This window comes from Varroa jacobsoni, unplaced genomic scaffold (assembly GCF_002532875.2).
Source record: "Varroa jacobsoni isolate VJ856 unplaced genomic scaffold, vjacob_1.0 scaffold_642, whole genome shotgun sequence".
NCBI classification, from domain to species: Eukaryota; Metazoa; Arthropoda; class Arachnida; order Mesostigmata; family Varroidae; genus Varroa; species Varroa jacobsoni.
This window is the reverse complement of record NW_019213544.1, coordinates 146,323-165,799: the sequence shown is the minus strand read 5'-3', so window position 1 is coordinate 165,799 and position 19,477 is coordinate 146,323. Positions and strand designations below refer to the sequence as shown.

Below are 19,477 nucleotides of genomic sequence, written 5' to 3'. Positions count from 1 at the left end.
TGATAGACCACTTTCCTATTTGCCAACGTAAATACCTCAATATAATGGGGAATAGCTAACAAACATCTTAACGACAACCTTATCTAGGAACAAAAGATAGTGCACTTTAATACTAAGTAATGCTTAATCGTTTGTAAAGACCGATAAAGTCTCTGCTTGCCCCGGGCAACCTCACCCCAAAAAGGGCCAACTGCGACTTCCTAATTCAGCCTGAAACTTATGCCCATATTTGTCAAAGCGAAGACCTTCCAACATCGACAACGTTATACGAAGTCACTATGAGTCATGCTACCGATAATGCTGTTTTTTTAGTGGTGCTTCGAGTAACGCGTCCAGTACAGTTTCAATTAAGCATTGCTCCGGACGCCTGATTCTAGCCGGTACGAGTGAAACGCATCTACGCTCGATTTTGAGCATATGAGCATTCGAGCCACAAGACTGCTGGATTATCTTTTATGAAGAAATATCTAAGGAAACGTCTAAAAACTACCTGAATATAAGCCAAGGTACAAAAAGTCTTATAATCTAATAGTTTACTTGAAATATTCATTTCAATCATTCATCTGATTCTTACGTATAGTAGGTCACAGATTTTTTACTCTCCATGAGTGTTACAATGCTTAATCTCATTGTCTATCGCTTTTTTTTTTCAATAAATTAATGTTTTCATAATGTGCACTGCCAGTTAGTCTACATAGTGCGATCCGGCAGTAATTTTGCCAGTCCGATACGGTCTAATCGTCAGCAATAGCGCCATCAGCGTTTCTGTGTATTGCACTCTTCACTTTTTTTCCATATTCGGCAATTATTTCTGAGCGAAACTTTTCACTGGTTTTATAATTCGAGAGCCACACAAAGTCTAACGGGAGGTTTCAGAAATCAGAAAGTACCCTTACTATTTGTTGCAGCCAGAGATCGCCAAAGGAAAATATTTCTAGTTAAGTAAATTCTCCGACCTGTAGCAAAAACTTAATGAAAACGTTAGTAAGTGTTTAAGGAATGGGTGTTTCAACGTTGATTCAGGTGGGCGGCAAACAGCTCATCATTGGGATGTTTTTCGCACCTTCGTACTTTTTCCACATACTATTCCACAAATAACAACCCAGATTAGCTCGATAACAACGAAAAGCCGGAGCAATTCTAATGGAGTCACACTAAATAAAGAATTGAAAACAATAGATAAGTAACAAAAGTACATCCTGCTTGACCATATAAATGCGTTTCTAAATACTTTATCAGTAGCTTTCTAGCTATGTTTGCGATTGCTTCTTCTATGGGGCATTATTCTGCCTAGCAATTACCCTTGATTATCGTAAATTATGTAGATAAGACTAACTATTTACGCTCGTTAAGAGCGCTTAATAATTTCCGCAATCATCAAACGTACGCTAAATATGTATGTAAAATAGTTCCTGTTGTTAGAGATGTTTCTGGATGCCCCTCTTCTAACCCTATAGCGATTGGAGCACAAAGGTTCACAGCGGCGTTCCTTACAGAACCAAAGTCTATACCAGCTTTGTATTGGCCATAGTCGAAATAAATGAAAGTGACCTAACCTGGCGCTTATGCCGTTAACACAGTTTCAAATAGTGGTCAGGCAATTGTTGCATTTATACGTTAGGACAAGTCTGCTCTATATAGGGAAATGGATGGTGACGAATGTTTGAATTCGATTACTTTTGCTTGTAAATAACCGGTAGAGAAAAAACTAACTTCTAATATTGGAACCTCTATAGAACTATCAATCCAGTAACGGGAGAATACATGTTGAAAGAAAATTATGGCGTTTTACTATATGCATATCGGTGGCGATTATTTACCAACACCCCGAATCCCGATAAAATTTTTGCTCTCATCGAAGCAAGCGTAATCCCAAAGAAAGGCTCAACGCGTAAAAGATATTATTCCCAATATTCAATCTCCTTCCCTCTTTTCTGTGTTTCTACGAAGAAAGGTACAAAATACGATTGCTGGAAATGATCGATTTCTGGATGGAGCGCCAATCGCCTGGCCTATATCGATCTGTGTAAACTGATATTGAAAATGGAAGAAAACGGAAAAAACTTGCTAAGAATCTCTAGCTAACGATCTGATAGATAATTTTGCGCTATAGATAAGGCTGTTGTGCCAAAAAGAATACAACCACACGCAATTTAGGCACCCGTATAATAGGACGATTGCCAAATATTTGCAATCATCATGAAGAACCTTGAGCAAATTTTCGGGGCAAAAAATGTATGAACTAATAGTCGATTAGCGGGATTATTATAAATGTATATAGTTATTAGCGGGAGCGCTATTATAAATGTATACCGCTCTCAAGATATTATTCAGATATAAAAATCCCTATTTCAATGCCGGTTCCGCTCAATTAAACCGGCCAGATTGAATTAGATTTCACATTTAAATTCACAAACCAGTCAGTTAGAATTACATACTGAAGACTCATTCGTCCAGACAATACGCGTGGATTAATCTGGGCATTATATAACATGTTTTTTAATGAGATTCATGTGTAAATCTTATTTAGAAATATCCTTTACGTCTTTACCACGGTAGCGTTTTGAGATTTTAGCCAGTATATTTTAGCTGCTGCGTTAGCACCCACTAAATTCGCCCAACATTTCACTGTCTCTGGTTTTCTCGTAATAATGTAGTACATAACATGTTAGATTTAGGGCCACAGGGCTCGCAGGTAGTAGCCAACCCTCTAAATATAGTAATGTCTAGCCGCTTAAAAATAGCGCGCAAAATACGAAAAACATTTTTGGCCGGTACTTGTTTTCATTAGCCACTTCAACGATTTAGTAGACTTCTAAGTGACAGAAGCCTATTTTTTGTTTACTGTTTTCGGCGAGTTTTGAACCAGTCATTTCTCAGTCAGCCAGACCGTCTGATGGGAAAAACGCGTTCGCTCAGCGTTACGACAACTTCCAATCTACAATGGGGACTTAACGGCAGCCGAGAGAGGCAATAGGGCTGAACGTCATTTTCATCTTGATTCTATATGATAACATTGGGGACACGATATACTGAAAACCCGTTAATAAGAGAGTGTAGACGAGTATCTCTGCGTATGCTAATTTGGAGATATCATTCCGAGCTTTTCCTGCTTGAGGTGAACGATATCAAATACACCGAGTGGCATCTGAAGCTACCATACATATTATATCGATAAGATATGTTTAAATGATAAATATTTTAAATATATTAAAATAAGGGCAAAAACTTGAAAATGCAATACTGCTTATCCATATACAATTAGAAACGAAGCCTGGTCAGTTTTCGGTCGGTAAAACCATGTACTATAGGAAAATCGCAAATTCTGTACTGCGATAAAGGCAATGCACGGATTCCATTGTGAACTAACGTACATTCACGATATTTTTAAGTCATACACGGTGATTATTGTGAAGAAAAAGCAATTCAACGCATCAAACCACCGTCAGAAAATTTTTCAGAAACGTCTGTGTGGGAAAGCTTTTTTTTGTCAAAACATCTGAGCGGCGATGCACACTGGAGCGAGATTTAAGGCATTGTACACCTGCTCTGAAGCATCAAATTGACTTCGGGGGTTCTATTTGTGGTGTATTATAGTTTAAACGTGCCCGTCATTCTCATACATATTTGACACTAGCTTTCGTTGTTATTGACCACGAGGAAAATAGATTTTAGGCGGAGTCATAGTAGAGTAACGGATAAAGCAAGCCGTATCTTCATTCGCGCTCATCTCGAAGACGGTAACGAACTTCGACTTCGTGGGGATGGCTACTGAGGATAGAAAACCAGGTGAAGTCAAACAACTATATAGACGTGATTGTGCTAACCCTTTTAGGTGTCAATTTAATGTCGAACTATGAGATACCCACAATGTTGTTTTGGGTATTCTGTATATTCAATTGTATTAAAATGTATCGAGCGATTTTAAGCCAAAGTTAAGGCAAGTATTTTTTTTTTAATTTTTAAAATGCCATTACTTAACTATGCATCACATTTGTGGGCGAACTCCTGCCATAATTTTTACATCATAATCTCATCAGTGTAGAATTTCTGTATTTTTTGGACGAAAAATTGAGACTTGCTTTTTGCGGCCCTGAACACCATTAAGGGAGCTCTACAGAGGCCAAAACAGACGAGAGCCCGGTGGTGCAAGATCCAAGCTATCTGGCGCACACACTAGAATTTCCCATCTAGGTTCTCTGAACTGTTGCTGGGTGGCTGAAGATGCCGTTAGCCTACCATTTTGATGGTGGAAAACCTCTCTTTTCGCTTATGGGTCGATTTTTTCCAATAGTTTGTTATAATCTTGATGGTAGGTGACTGCAGAGGTCGAAGTCGACCATTTTGTCAGGTGGCAGAAACTGATATTGCACGAGTCCATTCCACTCCCATTAAACACATATCATATTCTTAGTTTAGGCCCTGTCACTTATTGGATATTATTAGTATCGTGTGTAATCCACTTTTATCAGTCGCAATCAATCGCTTTAAAAATGGTTTGATTTCATTACACTCCTGTAAAGCTTCGCAGGTGCGCTTAGCGTAGATTTTTTGCGTTTACTCATATGGCACACAAGTATCGAACTTTTTTCTGTAGCCAGCCATCTTTAAATAAGTTGACGGATAGTTAGACCTTTGGCGATACTATGGCTACTCACCAGCTTGTCATTCGCAAGTGTCGCAACTTTTTCGTGATTGGTCGAACATTACATTGGAGGAGCACTTTTCATATCGAAATTTTCGAAATAAAAAATCATCGTTGGGCCGTTTCCTCTGATAAAGTACTTTGATTATAAACAGCCCAATTTTTTAAAGACCTGGGCAGTAATTATGCCTTTCTAGTGAAAAAGATTATACAATGTAGCGAATTTTTGCAGAAATCTAAAATCTACGCCAGTCTGATGCGATTCGTATTATCCGACATCCGTGATTTTACCCTAGCTAAAAAGTTTTTCTGACAACCCGATAAAATCTCTGCACATGACGGTGTTCTGTTGAATTGCATGAGCAATATAAGTTTTAACCGTTTTAAATTGGCGTAATTCTGAGAACGTATCGAAAATGGTACTTCAGATGCGCTATGTATATTTTCATTAAATAAAAAATTGGAGGCGTTTGGGTGTGCGGATCTGCGAAAATACTTCGATACGAATGGAGAGATGGAAAATCTGAAAGTGGCTGTTGTGTCCATAGCTGGGATGTGGCGTAGTGAGAGGAGATTCCTACTTAGCTGTATAATCAGGTACGTTCCTACGAACTTCTGTAACTGGGTTTACGTTCGGGAACTTATTATTGTTAACCCTGGTTGGTAACATCACTCAAGTTAACTGCTAGCTAAACAAACGTCGTTTCTGCCGTCAACACACGATGAATAGTCTTCGTGTACTAAGGAGTTATGGAGGGTCAACTCAAACATTTAGTAAAAATACCATGAAATCTTTTTAGGTGAAATACAAAAATTTTTGACAAAGTGGCTTTGAGATGACTTTAATTTTTACTGTTTGACTTGAAACAAACTTTAGAAAAGATCGAATCTTGACGATTATAAGTATAACTCACTGATATTTACAATTATTTACTGATGTGGCTAGCGATTCATCACTGTCGAATATATGAATGCAGAGAGTTCCAGCGTTATATGTGAAGATGAACACGAGAACTCCCTATACAAATGCACATGGCCTGTTTTCAGTAACTTAATTTTCTCCGTAGAAAATAGTCTACTTCAAGGTTAGCTCAACCACGTGCTAGTACAGATGATTTGTGTTAGTAAAGAATATTAACTATGCCTAATAAAATTAGCATAGCAGTGTACGACGCAATTATAATATGCTATAGAAGTAATTGTTTTTTTCATAGATACTTACGAAGTGGGGGCGCGCCGGACTGGTTTCATGCAAGGAAACAGGCCGAAGCTGTTAAGTGGGAAAACTTCCCTGAAGGGGTGGCGTTATGGCCTGAAATTTTTAAGGTTTGAACTTTGCGCTCTTTAAAAACATCTTGAGCAGTTAGTATATACATAACAACTGAAATAAAACACACGATTTATATATATTAAAATAAAGAAAAATATTTTTTTGTTTTAATACATGAGAGTTAATTGTTAATATCACTCGGTCTCAGTCAAATTTAGTCAGGAAAATATTGAAGATTATATTCTAAGGTAGAACAACATCATTTCCCATTAGTAACAACTGCTACTTTGCTGGAATCTGAAACGTACGTGGTCTTCCAAGCTCGTAAACTTGTATAACGAGTAGTTAAGATGAAACCGTTAGCTTAATACAGGCTCAATTTGTATCGAATGAATTATCTATTATTTTGGAGAGCTTAGTCTTCAACTAACTTTTTGCGGTAGCGATTCCTGCCAGCAGATTTTGTTGTATGTTGCACGACTTGTGAGCACGACATTCCATCGATCTCGGTAAGTTTTCGACTTTTTGAGGCAGGCAATCTGACTGGCAACAGACACCCCATCCCCCTCTCCGGCAAGTGTCACACGCTCTCGATGTCCCCCACCGATGTTCGAATCTCTTATTCACGTAGGTCCGTACATTAGCGCACCTTGCAATTTCCTTTATAATGTATTGGGTGCTTTTAGACAATTTAAAGAGAAGGCACGGTGTTTTACTGCGATTTTCTAAGCAATCATTTATTCATTTTCTTTGAGCTGTTTTAGGTGCGTCAACTAAACGGCGAGGACGTGGCCGTCCTCGTAATGGATACACAAGGTCTGTACGGGACGAAGAACGCGTCGGCAGAATCCACAGCCGTGCTTTGTTTTAGTGTACTGCTAGCTTCTATACAGATTTACAACGTATATCAGCATATACGTGGTACAGATCTATATGCATTTGAGAACTTCCTCAAGTTCGTTTCGAAATCAGTTTTCCGCGCGCCGCTTGGACAAAAACTCGTATTCGTTGTGTCGGACTGGCCTGTTTCGCTTAAATACCCCTATGGCTGGGAAGGTGGTCAAGATGTCCTACAAGAGTAAGCATTACAGCTGTAGATAGATTTTGGGAGGATAATATTTAATAGGCAACTAACACAATGCTTAAAAAACGTGCAGTAAGACGGAAACTCATCCCTGAAGATAACTATGATCCCTTTCAATTCAGCGTTAATTTACCGAAATTACAGCAGTGGAGCATAAGGTATCAAAGCCTAAAAAACCAATGCACCTTCTACTTTGATTTACCCCTTGCGAAGGGAACTCTTTCGAGAAGGGCACGGGGCTCCAACTTCACAATTTCTCAAAATCGGACGATGTATCAAGAAAACCTTCACTTCGGTGCAGTGCTACTTAATGCCATATCCCGGTGAGGACTTAGTTTGTTCGGCATGTGAACAAGACAACAAAGGCAAGCGCGAACGATATAAACGTAAGGAAAAATATTTTCTTTGAAGCGTAATCGACGATGCTGTAAAATTGCTAACGTAATTGTACTTACCCTTACTTCGTCATTTAAAACAGCATCTGAAGCGCTCCTTTGGTTAGAAAATAATACTAATTATCTATACCTCATCAATCAAAGAAGCTGCGGAAGTGTAATTATTATCAGAACAATGAAAAATCCAGTGCTAGCCATTGGGCTAGCAAAGCTTGTTCATTTTATTGACGGGAATTTTATATTACAAACGAACCAGGATCATAGTCTCATTCAGTACTAAATAGACTATGATCCTGGTCCAGTGCTTTGCGTTTGGTCCAAGTGTCTAGGCCTTAGATGATTTTTCTATTCAGGGCCTACATTGGCCTATATTAGTTCATAAACTAAGCACTGGATGTTCCGCTACCGTATAGTTAAAATATAATCGTCTCTTGCAGAATTTATAAGAAACGCATGAAGTGAAGCTGGAGGTTATACCGAACGTTCTTAGCTAAATTACGAAACAAAGCACTGGAACCCTTCACAAATCTTACCTTGGGAAATGCTACTCAGGGCACCCATAACAAATTGCGTTTTAAACCTAAATTCAAAGCTTTCACTGAATTGACAGTATCTTTATTTACAGGACCAGACGGCGTGTAGAACACAACAACAGGCATTGTATAGCGCATATATAATGTAAAATTAACAATAAAAGCAGATATGCCCCGTCCATAAAACGACGTACACATCCTCCACGCATAGCTATTACAATTTCTGTTCCTCATTTTCCATTTTTTGCAATGGCTTTAGGACCTGCAGTGGATTTTCTGCACAGATTATTGGACCTTGAGTCAAAATAAGGTCCCCCTTACATAGACAGAGCATTTCGCTTTATTACGGTGATCTAAAAGGTAAATGAACTAGAGCGCTCCAATGGATCGGTGGAAAATAAATTTGCCCACTTTTAAGCATAGTGGTGGGCTTGGGTTCCATGAAATGGATTTCCCACGCCAAGGCATAGTATAAGAATGTACCTAAAAACATAACATAGTGCCCATAGTACAGTGGCCCGAGCAGTGGAGACGTAAGGGAACATTCACGTTGTAAATTCAGTAGTTGAGATCAAGCGGTACAAAACTGCATATTTTTGAATAGCTGCATCAATAGGCCACGCTGTCAACTACATTTTAAAGCCTGTCGTGTACACTGTTAGTAGGCCATCTGCCTATTTCTTTTACTAGGTTTCATACGGAATATACTTGCATTTTGTTTTTTGCATTTGTAATAAGCACTAAGTACGAAAATTACTTATAACTAAGGGTCACTACAACATTTTTGAAGAACGCCATAAGGGGCAGGTAGCCGGAAACATTTTCAAGCTTCAGAAAAACTACCAATGCTAGAAGCCATTGGAGAAAAACGAGTGGGTATTTTGGCGACTCAGTTGCCCAAGTAAAGTTCCATGACCCACTCTATCAAAAGGCCACTTTTTGTTTATTAAAACAAACGCAGTGGTATGATCTAAGACTGCTGATATGCACGGTCCTGCAATCCTGCGTCATTTCCGACAGTTGCAAAACTAGGCTGCGCGACATAAGAGCTTACTTTTTCAGTCAAAAAGCAAGCTTTTATGTTTTCAGTCAAAAGCAGATGCACTGTTTTCCTAAAGACGCGACAGCCAGTTGAAAGACAGCGTGATAGCATTGTACGTTGGTTTGACAACCCTGCTGGATACTGGTGCAACAAGACTTGGGAAGAGGTTTTGGATAACACAGTTACGGTATAATCTCGCGACAATGTATCTTCGGAGCTCAACAAGAAAGTAAGCAAAACATTTGCTGAGCCGGATATTGTCGAGTATAAAATTTGTCCTTACATTAACCTAAACCTAGGAAGTAATCTAACGTCATATAAAAGTGAGAGAAACCATAGTTGCTGCAACTCTTCTTTATGCTAAGTGATGATACAAGCGGCGGACAGCGGAATGAGGCAGAATATTCTACAATAATCGTTCGGGCGTTATAGATTGACCACGACAGAAATGGAAGCAACTCGTCCTTTGAGTCCGGAATTGGAATACAAATTTAATAAAGTCGTAAGAGTCCAGTAGAATTGTATATATGAAGAAGACATAAGACTGTACGAATTAGGGCCTGCCTTGGGCATCAACAGTTTTATGAAGGGTGACGAGATTTTGTGTGATTTTAAACTTATTTGTTAAGTTTAAAATTTTTAACGTTTGATATTTTACTTCGTAAGTTGTCGCAGTTACCTCTTAGGCCTAGCACCAAAAGTTAGCTAAAAGCCTAACGCACAAAACTAAAGTTAGGCTTTTGTTGCATTATTTTGAAGGTTAACCAGTGACAAATGCTCAACGAGATCCGTTTCTTATCCCAATGAAAGTGTGTTTAAACTCCGATTTTGTGTATCATTGGTAACCGAAGCATGGTAAGAGTTGATACATTTTGCGTGTGTAGTAAGCAAATCAGAAGATGGCGAAACAATTTGGGAGAAGTTAAGATGGCCGATGATGATTAGTGGAACGTCAATGTTGCACAGTGTTGTATAACAAATCTGTAGCACAACAGAGAGGGTTGTAGTAAGGTAAATACACCCGCCATTAGTACATTACCACTCATTACTTCAGTATTACTGTGAATTCATCCCGTAGAGCCTCTAAAAACCTGGTAGCACTAACCAAGGCGCCCTACCCATTTGGGTAAATAAATAGTGAAAATTAGTGTTTGGTGTCATTGGACTGGTTCCATTTTCTGTCCGGGGAGAGTACTCGGACCTGTGATGAGTCTTCAGTATATTTTATTAAAGTTGAAACTATGACGTAATGGATACATGGCATTGCGGGCTACAGTAATGGTTAAAATGCGCGGAACTGATATTGGACCACCTATGGGATAAGCTCTACGACTTAAAACCGGAGAGTGGCAGTATGGCATAACAACGTTAGCATACCGTTTGGAAGAACTGAAGTCACTTAGCTCTGATACAGCTAAGATCTAGTGTTGTGGGTCTGTCATAGTGATGCAAGCACAGTTCAGGTAGTGGAAAAAGCAGTTTTTTTTGTTAACAACTAAAGCTGCTTCATTATTATCATTGTTCCAGGTATGAAGACTGACTTCGTGTGTCACGTGGCGGAATTCATCGAGTCCCTAATAGAACTAAAATCCCTTATTCCAAAAAAAATCAATGGAGTTGAATTAACACTTCGTGAGTTCTTCAGAAGAGTTGAACTCTATGAGCGCGTCCTTGGGAGCGGTCATACGTTGGCGCGGCAAGCTTTAAGTAAAAGCAGATATTCCGACGACTCTAGTGTGACTAGGCGTCACTGTTGTGTATGTTGTTAAAAAATAAATTCAGAGAATGCCTCTTTGTATCCCAGTGAGGCTCGGATTATGGACCTCAGATGACATTCTAATAACTAATTTTCTAAATACAATTTTTTTCAGTATCAACATATACTGTCAAAATATATCCGTTAGGAAACAAAAAAAAAAGTTGTAGGTATATATATTGTTGCCACTTGTCAGTAGTATTTTTCGCCATATTCTCCTCGTAGACGTCCGTCCTAGGTTTTTTTCCTGCTAACTATTGTATGTGCACATAAAGGTATTGAAGGTGCCGTGTTCCGCTACGTCACATGACTGCTCTTGAGCCTGAATTATTACATTCCTGTAAAAAAGTCATTTTTGAAATCCGCTGACTTTTCGGTTGCTTTAACAGCTCCAATCAAAAAAAGCTTTAAATATTAATTTACTGATGTTATTCCTTGGTTCCTAAAACGAAAGATAAGAGAATATCATTTTCAAAACGTAATATTACCAAAAAAGCCGCGTATGAAGGCGACTGTAATGCCGTATAAAACGCCGATTAAAGTTAGACCAGTGAGACCCCTTCCAAACCCGTAAGTGCCAGCAGACGCCGCAACATGATAAAAAATAGTGCATAAACTATTTTACATAAAGAACGGTTCGCTTCTTGCCCGCTGAAATAACGCATTATGGTTTTAAGCATCAATATAATTGTTCTTTTTTACTTGATCATATTAAGCATGATAACTGACCAGTTCGTGTATAACTTAAAAATACACGATTTGAGTGAGGGGTACGGAAAGCTTCCTTTGAAAGAGAACACTAACGCACGCAAGCTTTAGCGAACTCAAGCGCGAAGGTCGTTATGTGTATGTATATTATATTTTCGTGGCACCATGATGCGATCGATTGCTTACATAAGCGTTCAACTTAACTACCTCGACTATTCATACATTTTTGCAGACTGTTCTCGACTCTTAGGTACACATTGATGCGTAAGTCCTTGTTCCTATACATTTTTTCATATACATTTTCAATATAACCTTCTTGACATTGTAGGCATCCCTACGAGAGTGTCGTCCCCAGCATACTCAAAAAGAAAACCTGTCTCGAGTGAGATCTGGGGGTAGCCAGGGCTATTTTACAGGAATTTTGACTATTCTACCGTTTCTGTTGACCTATCGCGCGTCCCACCTCCTAAATGATATGCTCATTTACACAATCAGCTCCGCTTTTTAGACACTGCAGTGGGATGAAAACGGTATTTGTAATAATGTAGCATAAGCCTAATGTGTACATGGGCAAATAAGTGCAGTTGAAAATATTTTAATAAGCATTTTTGGCTCGCATAAACAGACCATATCAAGAACCCAATAATAGTATTCGAACTTCATATTAGGAACGTTAAGAATGGCCAGATGAGGTTGAGAAGTAAGCAGTCGTATGATACCGGTTATATAAACTCACAGGAACTGTTCACTGTAGTCTAGATTTCAACTGTGAGCCTATATTTTTAAAAGAATGAATTTTACCTTTACTCTATTATAAAACAACACGCCTGTAAAGTAAAATTCATGTTGCTGGCTGAGGCTGATAGCAAAACCTCCGCTCAAGGAGGCGTTCAATGCCATTTTCTGGTTGTGATATCTTCACCCCAGTAATTGATCCGTAAAATAACATCATATGGGATAATTAAATACCATACTAATCAAACATAACTAGTAGAGTAAGATCGGGAGTAATACATACTACAACTAGCCGCACTTCGATTCCCCGCCAGAAATTCAAATTTGCTCTTGCAGTTAACGCAACGATTAGCATGCAGATCATCCATCCGTTCCCTTAACACATGTATGGGTTTCACGTCTACATGTAGTCCCAGTTATTCTCTTCCATGGCCGTTTCGATGCCCGACTAGAAGCACACAATCGATGATTCTGCGCTGCTGGACTGGGTGGCGCTGCGATCGTCTTTTGATCGCCCTGTCGTCAGCTGTTCGGTGCTTGCCTACGTTACCTTAGATTGAAGTGAATGTGTTTGCCTTTGAGGGCCTTTGTATATGTGTATGAAGCAATGAACAACTATTTAAGTGTCTATATGACTACGATTGCTAAGTGGCTTTTGTTAAACAATCGCCAGAATCCCAAGTCAAAGTAGATGGGGTTTAGCATCGACCGAGAGGGCTGGCAGCAACTAAATTGCATAAACTTGACGTCGTTGACGACAACCATGGCAAACGCATAGAGGTTAGAAAGGGTAGAAAGTCAAGGAAACAAACAAGGGGGCAGAGAACAGGATCATTGACTTGTTTATCTATCAACTCTATTCTAACACTGAAGTCATTGCCAAAACCGAAGAAGCGATTCTGTGAAGGCAGGTAATGGATCAACAGCAGCTACCTGGCTGAACGTACAGGTCGGCGGGCATCACAATAACAACACCTACTGTCACGACCATTGCCAGGGGATTTTACCAGCATCGGACAGTAGCAGCCTTAACGGTCAGTGGTTGTCGGTCAATGAGTCAGTCCAGTTTGTCTGGCCCCACAAATGTTATTTACTTCTGTATCTGTCCGCTGTCATCACCACCCCAACATCACAGTCTTCTACCTTTTTAGTGCAGTATAAGATGGGAGGAGCGCGCTCGGTTTGGCTTTGAAAATTATTTCGCGTCGTTTTGAAAGTACGACGGGCACACGCACCCAGGCATTTAGAAGCAAACGGAAGAAGTGGTGAGCTGCAGGTATTGTAACAAGGCGAAGCGAACCACAGCGAGAAAGCAACCGTGGAGGATTCAGTCTTGGTAGTCTACAGTGTGTCTATAGTGAAACCAGCGGAAAAAGGAAATCGGTTGTGCGCGTGTCAGCTTAGGTTGACATCGACGAAACGGAGAGTCAGTTGTTGTAGATATCATCTGTTAGTATTTGTTATTCGTGTTACTCAGGGAGGAAAGTCTGATAGAAAAAACGTCTTTAGTCTGTCTTGGAAACGTGCTGTCCTGGAACATTTACTCCTCAGTCAATCAGATTTGCTGTAACAGGCGTTTATCTAAGAGAACCTAGACATTTTCTAGGTTGATTGTTTTACAACTTACTTAGAGAAATGCACCTGTAACTTTCATGACGAGCCGCTTGAAACTATTATATCCATACTGAGTGCATTATATGTTTGTGGAAATTAGCGTCAGCGATGTCAATACATCAAACTGATGGGCTATATTAATTAAATTCGAAGTTGTTTGCGATATTCGCAAAGTGAAGAATACGCCTGAGCGTGACTGTCAGTTGATATCGAAGCCCGATAAATTTTGTTCGAGATTTTATTTTTCGTTAAACAGAAGCATGAGACCCTAAAAAACGGAGACGTACCAATTTTTAAAGGTGATATTGAGAAAGTATTGTTATCCCATTGTTAGTGAATTCAACGATATGGTCTGATTCTAGCTTTCAAAATATACCCGTCCAAAACTGCTATTTTGATTACAGTGATTGTAAGGTACACGAAAGTATGAAGGGGTCAGGTGGAAAACAACAGTTAAAAATGGAAAATATGAGTGCTAATGAACTCCGTGAGTACGGGAACAAATTGTTCGGTGTGCGCAAATATGACGAGGCTATTCAGTGTTATTCAAAGGCCATTGTGAGTATCAGCCCTTTTTTTGTTTTTGTACAGTATATATATGTATATATATATATTTATGTATATCCCATGATGGCAAACCGCTGACGTTTTTGATCAGGGCCACGTGAGTGCTGAAGCTTGGCCGGGTATGCAACTCAACATTTTTTGCCTTTTACCCAGTATTGGCCCGCTACCATAAATAGGTTAATCGTCAGATGTAACAAATCTATTTGAAGCTAAACTGGCTGGCTTGTTTAGATCCACTTTGCCAGAACCTAAACAACATTTAAAAATTATCACTAATATATTATTGACCAGACGATTTGAGAGAGAATATTTGTCCGTATACGTTCCATAGAAAGAGATAGGAAAGGAGAACAGCATTGTAAGTTATTTTGCATTGACTGAAAAGGTCACTTCTCAAAACCTCAATAGTAAATTATTGATAATTTAATTAATGATTTACTCACAAAAATGTTCCTTTGTTTGAGGTGTCTCGCTTTGGTGGGTAATGCTTTTTCTAATGGTTTCAAAATTTCAGCACAAATAAGTAGTCAAGTTTAAAACTACTTTAATAATAAGGAATGAGTAAGCATTTAGTTTTGCGGATGTCTCTATCAGCAGCGCAAGAAATAAGGACAGAAGTTTAAGTGCTTTATTGTAAAAGGAGTAATTTATTTAAACGATGGTTGTAGTAATAATATTATCATGGTTCGTTGTAACGATTTTCTACTGGCAAGCGGTTTTCTAGGAATTGGTAACGTGACAAGCAAATCCCTGTTTCACGTAAGGAACCCATACCTGTTGAAATTCGATGTCGGATGATGGGATAATATGTTTCTGTTTACTCAAAAAATTGAACATGTACTCGACGGCATGTTTTCGTACTTACATTATGTTCATGATGACCGAGCAGTAAAATAGGCAAAGAACTATTAAAGATATCAAATAATCTCTACAGTGTAAGCGTGACAAAGGCAATGGAAATAAGTCAGCCGACGTACATAGACAAGTTGAGATCTGACAACGTTAAAATTAGAGTGAACATTTATGCCACGCGAGTGCACACTTACACGTTCAAATGGCACGTCAGTATAGAGATTGATTCGTTGATGGCTATATGATATGTGGTTAAAACAAAAAATTCCGCAAATTAACCTTTACCGAACGCTTTACGTCATTGCTCGAGAAAAGTGGGCTTATTCACAAAGAAGGTGTGTTCTCTGATATATGTAAATTCTTAAAAAATTAACTAAAAGAGTAAGGATATATCCATTGCACATGGTTTGGAGGGCAATCGATTCGACTTCTTGTCCTCTAAAAGCATGTTCTATACATCATTTCTGAGTAAGCCCAAGCGACCCGTATTAAAGGGTGTTTCTGTATCTGCTCGCACCTTATGACGTTAGCTTTTGGCTAGAAATCGGTTTGATTTACTTCTATTGTTATAAAGTCAACTTTTGAAACCACGGAGCTTAAGTTATCTCAAATTTGTTTTGCCATCGCGACTCTAGAAAGAACATTCGGGAGATAGCAGCACTAGACATCGCTGAATTGAATTGATTCTACTAAAGTAGCATTAATTAAAGTATCTCCAGATAAAACTAATTAGCTAAATATAAAGAAATCTGCGGCGCGACCACAGAACTTCTTTTAGAGTATGGAAATATACGCACATACCGATACTTCTTTTTTTTTCAGATTAAAAACCCATCAGTAGCACTGTACTTCACGAATCGGGCACTCAGTTATCTCAAGTTACACCAGTGGGAGTTGACGGTTCAGGACTGCCGCCGTGCCACAGATCTGGATCCGAACTCCGTTAAGGGGCATTTCTTTCTTGGTAAGCGTTATATATAGTTGCGCTTTTTTATTCGAGCTTGACTGAAACTATGTAAGTCTCCACTATCTCACCTTTACTTATCGTGTTAAGCTACTTTTTATAACTAATTATCTTTACAATGGGGTCGAATATCTCAGGTCCTAGATTTTTGTGATGGTGCAGTGGTAATATATTTGTCTACTATATTTAGGGACAAATAAGGTTTGAAACCGAGTCCAACCTACGGTTCGTTTGATACTATAGAAAACTAGCCGTCTGAAGGAATGCTTAATTTAGACTGTACGTGATACTCTTAGCATTTATCTGTTTGGTCTTCTATCGCATATTTCCGTTTTCCCAGCAATTTCTCTTAAACCGCATCTTAAATCAAATTTATAGAATTTCTTTAAGGCACACTTACGGCAGCCAAAATATATAAAACAACCTTATTGACTACCCAACTCCTCTGAACTACATCCATATATCAGCTGATGATTCAAAAGCTGCATGACATCAAATAGCAGCTCGAGGCTGGAATTTTTCGCCCGTCAATACTTCATAGCCCCTTGTATCACTGACACAAAGTAAAAGACTGTGATAGTCTGATTGTGTCCGTTCGGGAGCGAAACCGATCAAATGAAAAACATGCTCATGATGTACGTGAGCTCAAACACCAATTGTTTATCTCTTTTAGAGATACTGCTCAATATATCTATCAATGGAGTCATTGTGGTTAGGAAAACACGTTAAACGTTGCGGAATCCAGCTATAATGCCTAAATCCAACTGCGGTATGTTCTTTGTTACATTGAAAGGATGACAGAGTGTGTCTGTTCGTACAACATCACTGCGGCGGAACGACATATTTTACAAATATCACAGGCGCAGAGGTTCTAGGACTGGCTTGGAAGGAGTCATCAGATTACACCGTAGAGAGAAATTTCTTGTTTATCCGTGGGCAACTATCGGCTATAAATGGACTTAGTTATGATGACACGTGTGAGCTAAGTGAAGTTCATAGCAAGCCAAATAAAACAAACTTTCATTCATTAGAGGGAAATAACTTTTATTTGATCTGATAATGTTTAATTCGTCGTTCGGTCTTCACTGGCGTAAGTATCAAAGTTTAACATTCAAGCTTTGCTGCGTGCTTATGTATATAAATGTGTTCGACCAGCCGGCTATATCGCCATCGGTCATGCGACATATATTTATCTAAAGCTATAGATGCCGTGCTAACCACATGCCGCCATCCTCTGTACCTTCTAATTCCTTATAACATGCATTTTATTGTCCGTTTACGTAACCATTTATCCCGTAACGTTATATTGCCCACCACTTGAAGGATGTCCATGCTCACGTCGTCTATACATTTTCAAAACGGCTTTTTGCTATGTATGTTGCTGAATGTAGACCAAAATTCACTACCGCCCGAAAGACGTTTATACTCATAACAGGTATGCTTTAGCCATTATCTATGACACAGTGCCGTAATTCGTAGGAAATATACTATATACCTATAGTATGCGACCATATGATTATCCGTTTTAGCCAAACGCGAGTTTCTTTTTATAAGCTACGATTTTGAAATGAGCAGGACTGGTTTGTTAGCTGCTCAAACTCTATGGTCCGTCCGCACCGGACTCGGTGATTCGTAATAAAATACTGCTGTGATAATGATTTGATGTGAAGCACCACGACTACTATATTTTTAATCTTGCTAAATGTCTGGCTGACTCTATTTGAGCAAAGCTACAGAAAGCGGATTAGAAATGCATTTTTTTAGTTTTTTAAATATAAGAATTTGACTTAACAGTTGTTCTCCTCTATTTGTACTAACAAAGCAAAGATGACCTTAATGATAACCGTCACTGACCCTCACAACTGCTGAACCGCCACGCGCATAACAGGGTTTTTCCTCCATAGTTCCTTACCTCCCATTAGAACGATCGGTAAGAGAGTTGTTAATTTGAATTAATCGTAAACCGCGACCTGCGCCCTAGGCGCCGCGCCTAAAATGTTCATGACGAGCTATTCGAGAGCTCGGAAAGCATCAGTTCTCTACGTAGGCTCCATACCGAGCACTCATCCTATGAGCTGAATTAAACTACTCAGCTTTCTTGACCAATTGTACGTGCATGTTAAATAAAAATTGATATTATAAAGTCGGTACACTAAATCACATCATATTTAGTCGCTTTCTTTTTGCAACTAGAATTTTCAAACATGAGTGCAAATATTATTACGTTATTATAACGTATACATGAAATATAACATTACTATACTGGGCACGATCACTCGCTAAATCTTTGTTCAAGTTTGCAATACATTGAATGACCAGGAAATTTCATGGCTGGGCTACTACAAAACAGGAGGCAGCGACCATAAATGAAAACATGTTAGGTTCACGCATTGAGCATATTGCGTATCTAACTTATCGTAAATCGTACAATATTGCTTGAATACTTTCTATTTTAATTATTCAAGATTCAGAGTTCAAGCTTTCATTTCAATAATTCAAGATCCAACCTTTGCTGAGGACATATACTGCACAATAAGTATGCCTAAATTACGAAACAAGCATATTTTAACCATTCGTGGTTATGTTTATATTCACCTTTAACAGATAATCATGTGTAAGATACATATTTGTTGTACTATGTGGAGATTTTTGCTTCCTCGGTTTGGTCTCTCTTCGATGGTATTCTACTAAATGGGTACACAGCCATTGACAAGGTTATGCCGCAAAACGGCGTACAAGCCTATTTTTATGAGTCCATGGTCATGTTCTATTTGATGACAACGACACGGGTGGCGTTTTTATAGGCGTAACTGAAAATGGAAGAGCATCAAAATTAGATTGACAAATTGTCATCTACAGCCACTGTACATTTCTCTTACCATATATTTTAGCTATATATTTTTTGCATCTAACTATTATTTTTGGCGTACTTTTTGCGCCTATCCTCTTGTCTCTGGGACCTAGGAAATTGTATCATACAGCTTGACCAAAGATTTGAGGGTAACTCCAATTAGGAGATTAGGGTCACGCAACCCTATTATTATTAAATCATTTTGGTTACTGTTAACCTTTACGAAATATTGTTCGATTTCATCTATAAAGAAATATATCTACAACCACTATAAAGACGATGTATCAGTGTACTGAGTAGAGATCTGTCTTTGTAGATTAATGCAATGTATTTCACTTCAACGCAACGTGAAGAGCTCATTTTGTAACTCGCAGTTAGACAACTTCCTTTAAGGGAAGACATCGTTGATCTAGTTTATTTTATATATATATATATATATATATATAAAACGAATATATATA

General features: G+C 38.7%; 2 protein-coding genes across 6 annotated transcripts in view; both read left to right on the top strand.

Moving 5' to 3' along the window:
• The first annotated feature begins 3,258 nt into the window (after positions 1 to 3,258).
• Positions 3,259 to 10,816, top strand: LOC111262281 (atlastin-1). 5 transcript variants are annotated; one of them, XR_002681500.2, is made up of 7 exons: positions 3,259 to 3,789; positions 5,074 to 5,242; positions 5,860 to 5,971; positions 6,680 to 6,993; positions 7,213 to 7,385; positions 9,729 to 9,824; positions 10,497 to 10,574. XR_002681500.2 is itself a non-coding variant. In XM_022836423.2 (6 exons), exons 1-6 carry the CDS (start codon positions 3,765 to 3,767, stop codon positions 10,736 to 10,738), a joined length of 1,035 nt encoding a protein of 344 aa, XP_022692158.1. In that variant the 5' UTR covers positions 3,259 to 3,764; the 3' UTR covers positions 10,739 to 10,816. The 5 variants fall into 5 exon arrangements, 4 of the variants coding, with proteins under 4 accessions (XP_022692158.1, XP_022692161.1, XP_022692159.1 ...); XM_022836423.2 differs by lacking the exon at positions 9,729 to 9,824 and having other exon boundaries at positions 10,497 to 10,816; XM_022836426.2 differs by lacking the exons at positions 9,729 to 9,824; positions 10,497 to 10,574 and adding an exon at positions 8,020 to 8,536.
• A 1,841-nt stretch (positions 10,817 to 12,657) lies between these two features.
• Positions 12,658 to 19,477, top strand: part of STUB1 (STIP1 homology and U-box containing protein 1) — a 10,261-nt gene continuing 3,441 nt past the window's right edge. Inside the window, exons 1-3 of the mRNA XM_022836431.2 lie at positions 12,658 to 13,617; positions 14,187 to 14,340; positions 16,024 to 16,165. Of these exons, the coding sequence (XP_022692166.1) occupies positions 14,209 to 14,340; positions 16,024 to 16,165 (274 nt within the window). The 5' untranslated portion in view covers positions 12,658 to 13,617; positions 14,187 to 14,208. The remainder of the gene's footprint in view (positions 13,618 to 14,186; positions 14,341 to 16,023; positions 16,166 to 19,477) is intronic.

Coding starts and splice junctions, on each gene's coding strand:
- LOC111262281 (XM_022836423.2), top strand. CDS start 3,765: ATGGCTACTGAGGATAGAAAACCAG. Junction 3,790..5,073: donor TACTGAGGATAGAAAACCAG/GTGAAGTCAAAC, acceptor ATGGTACTTCAG/ATGCGCTATGTATATTTTCA. Junction 7,386..10,496: donor CAAGCGCGAACGATATAAAC/GTAAGGAAAAAT, acceptor TCATTGTTCCAG/GTATGAAGACTGACTTCGTG.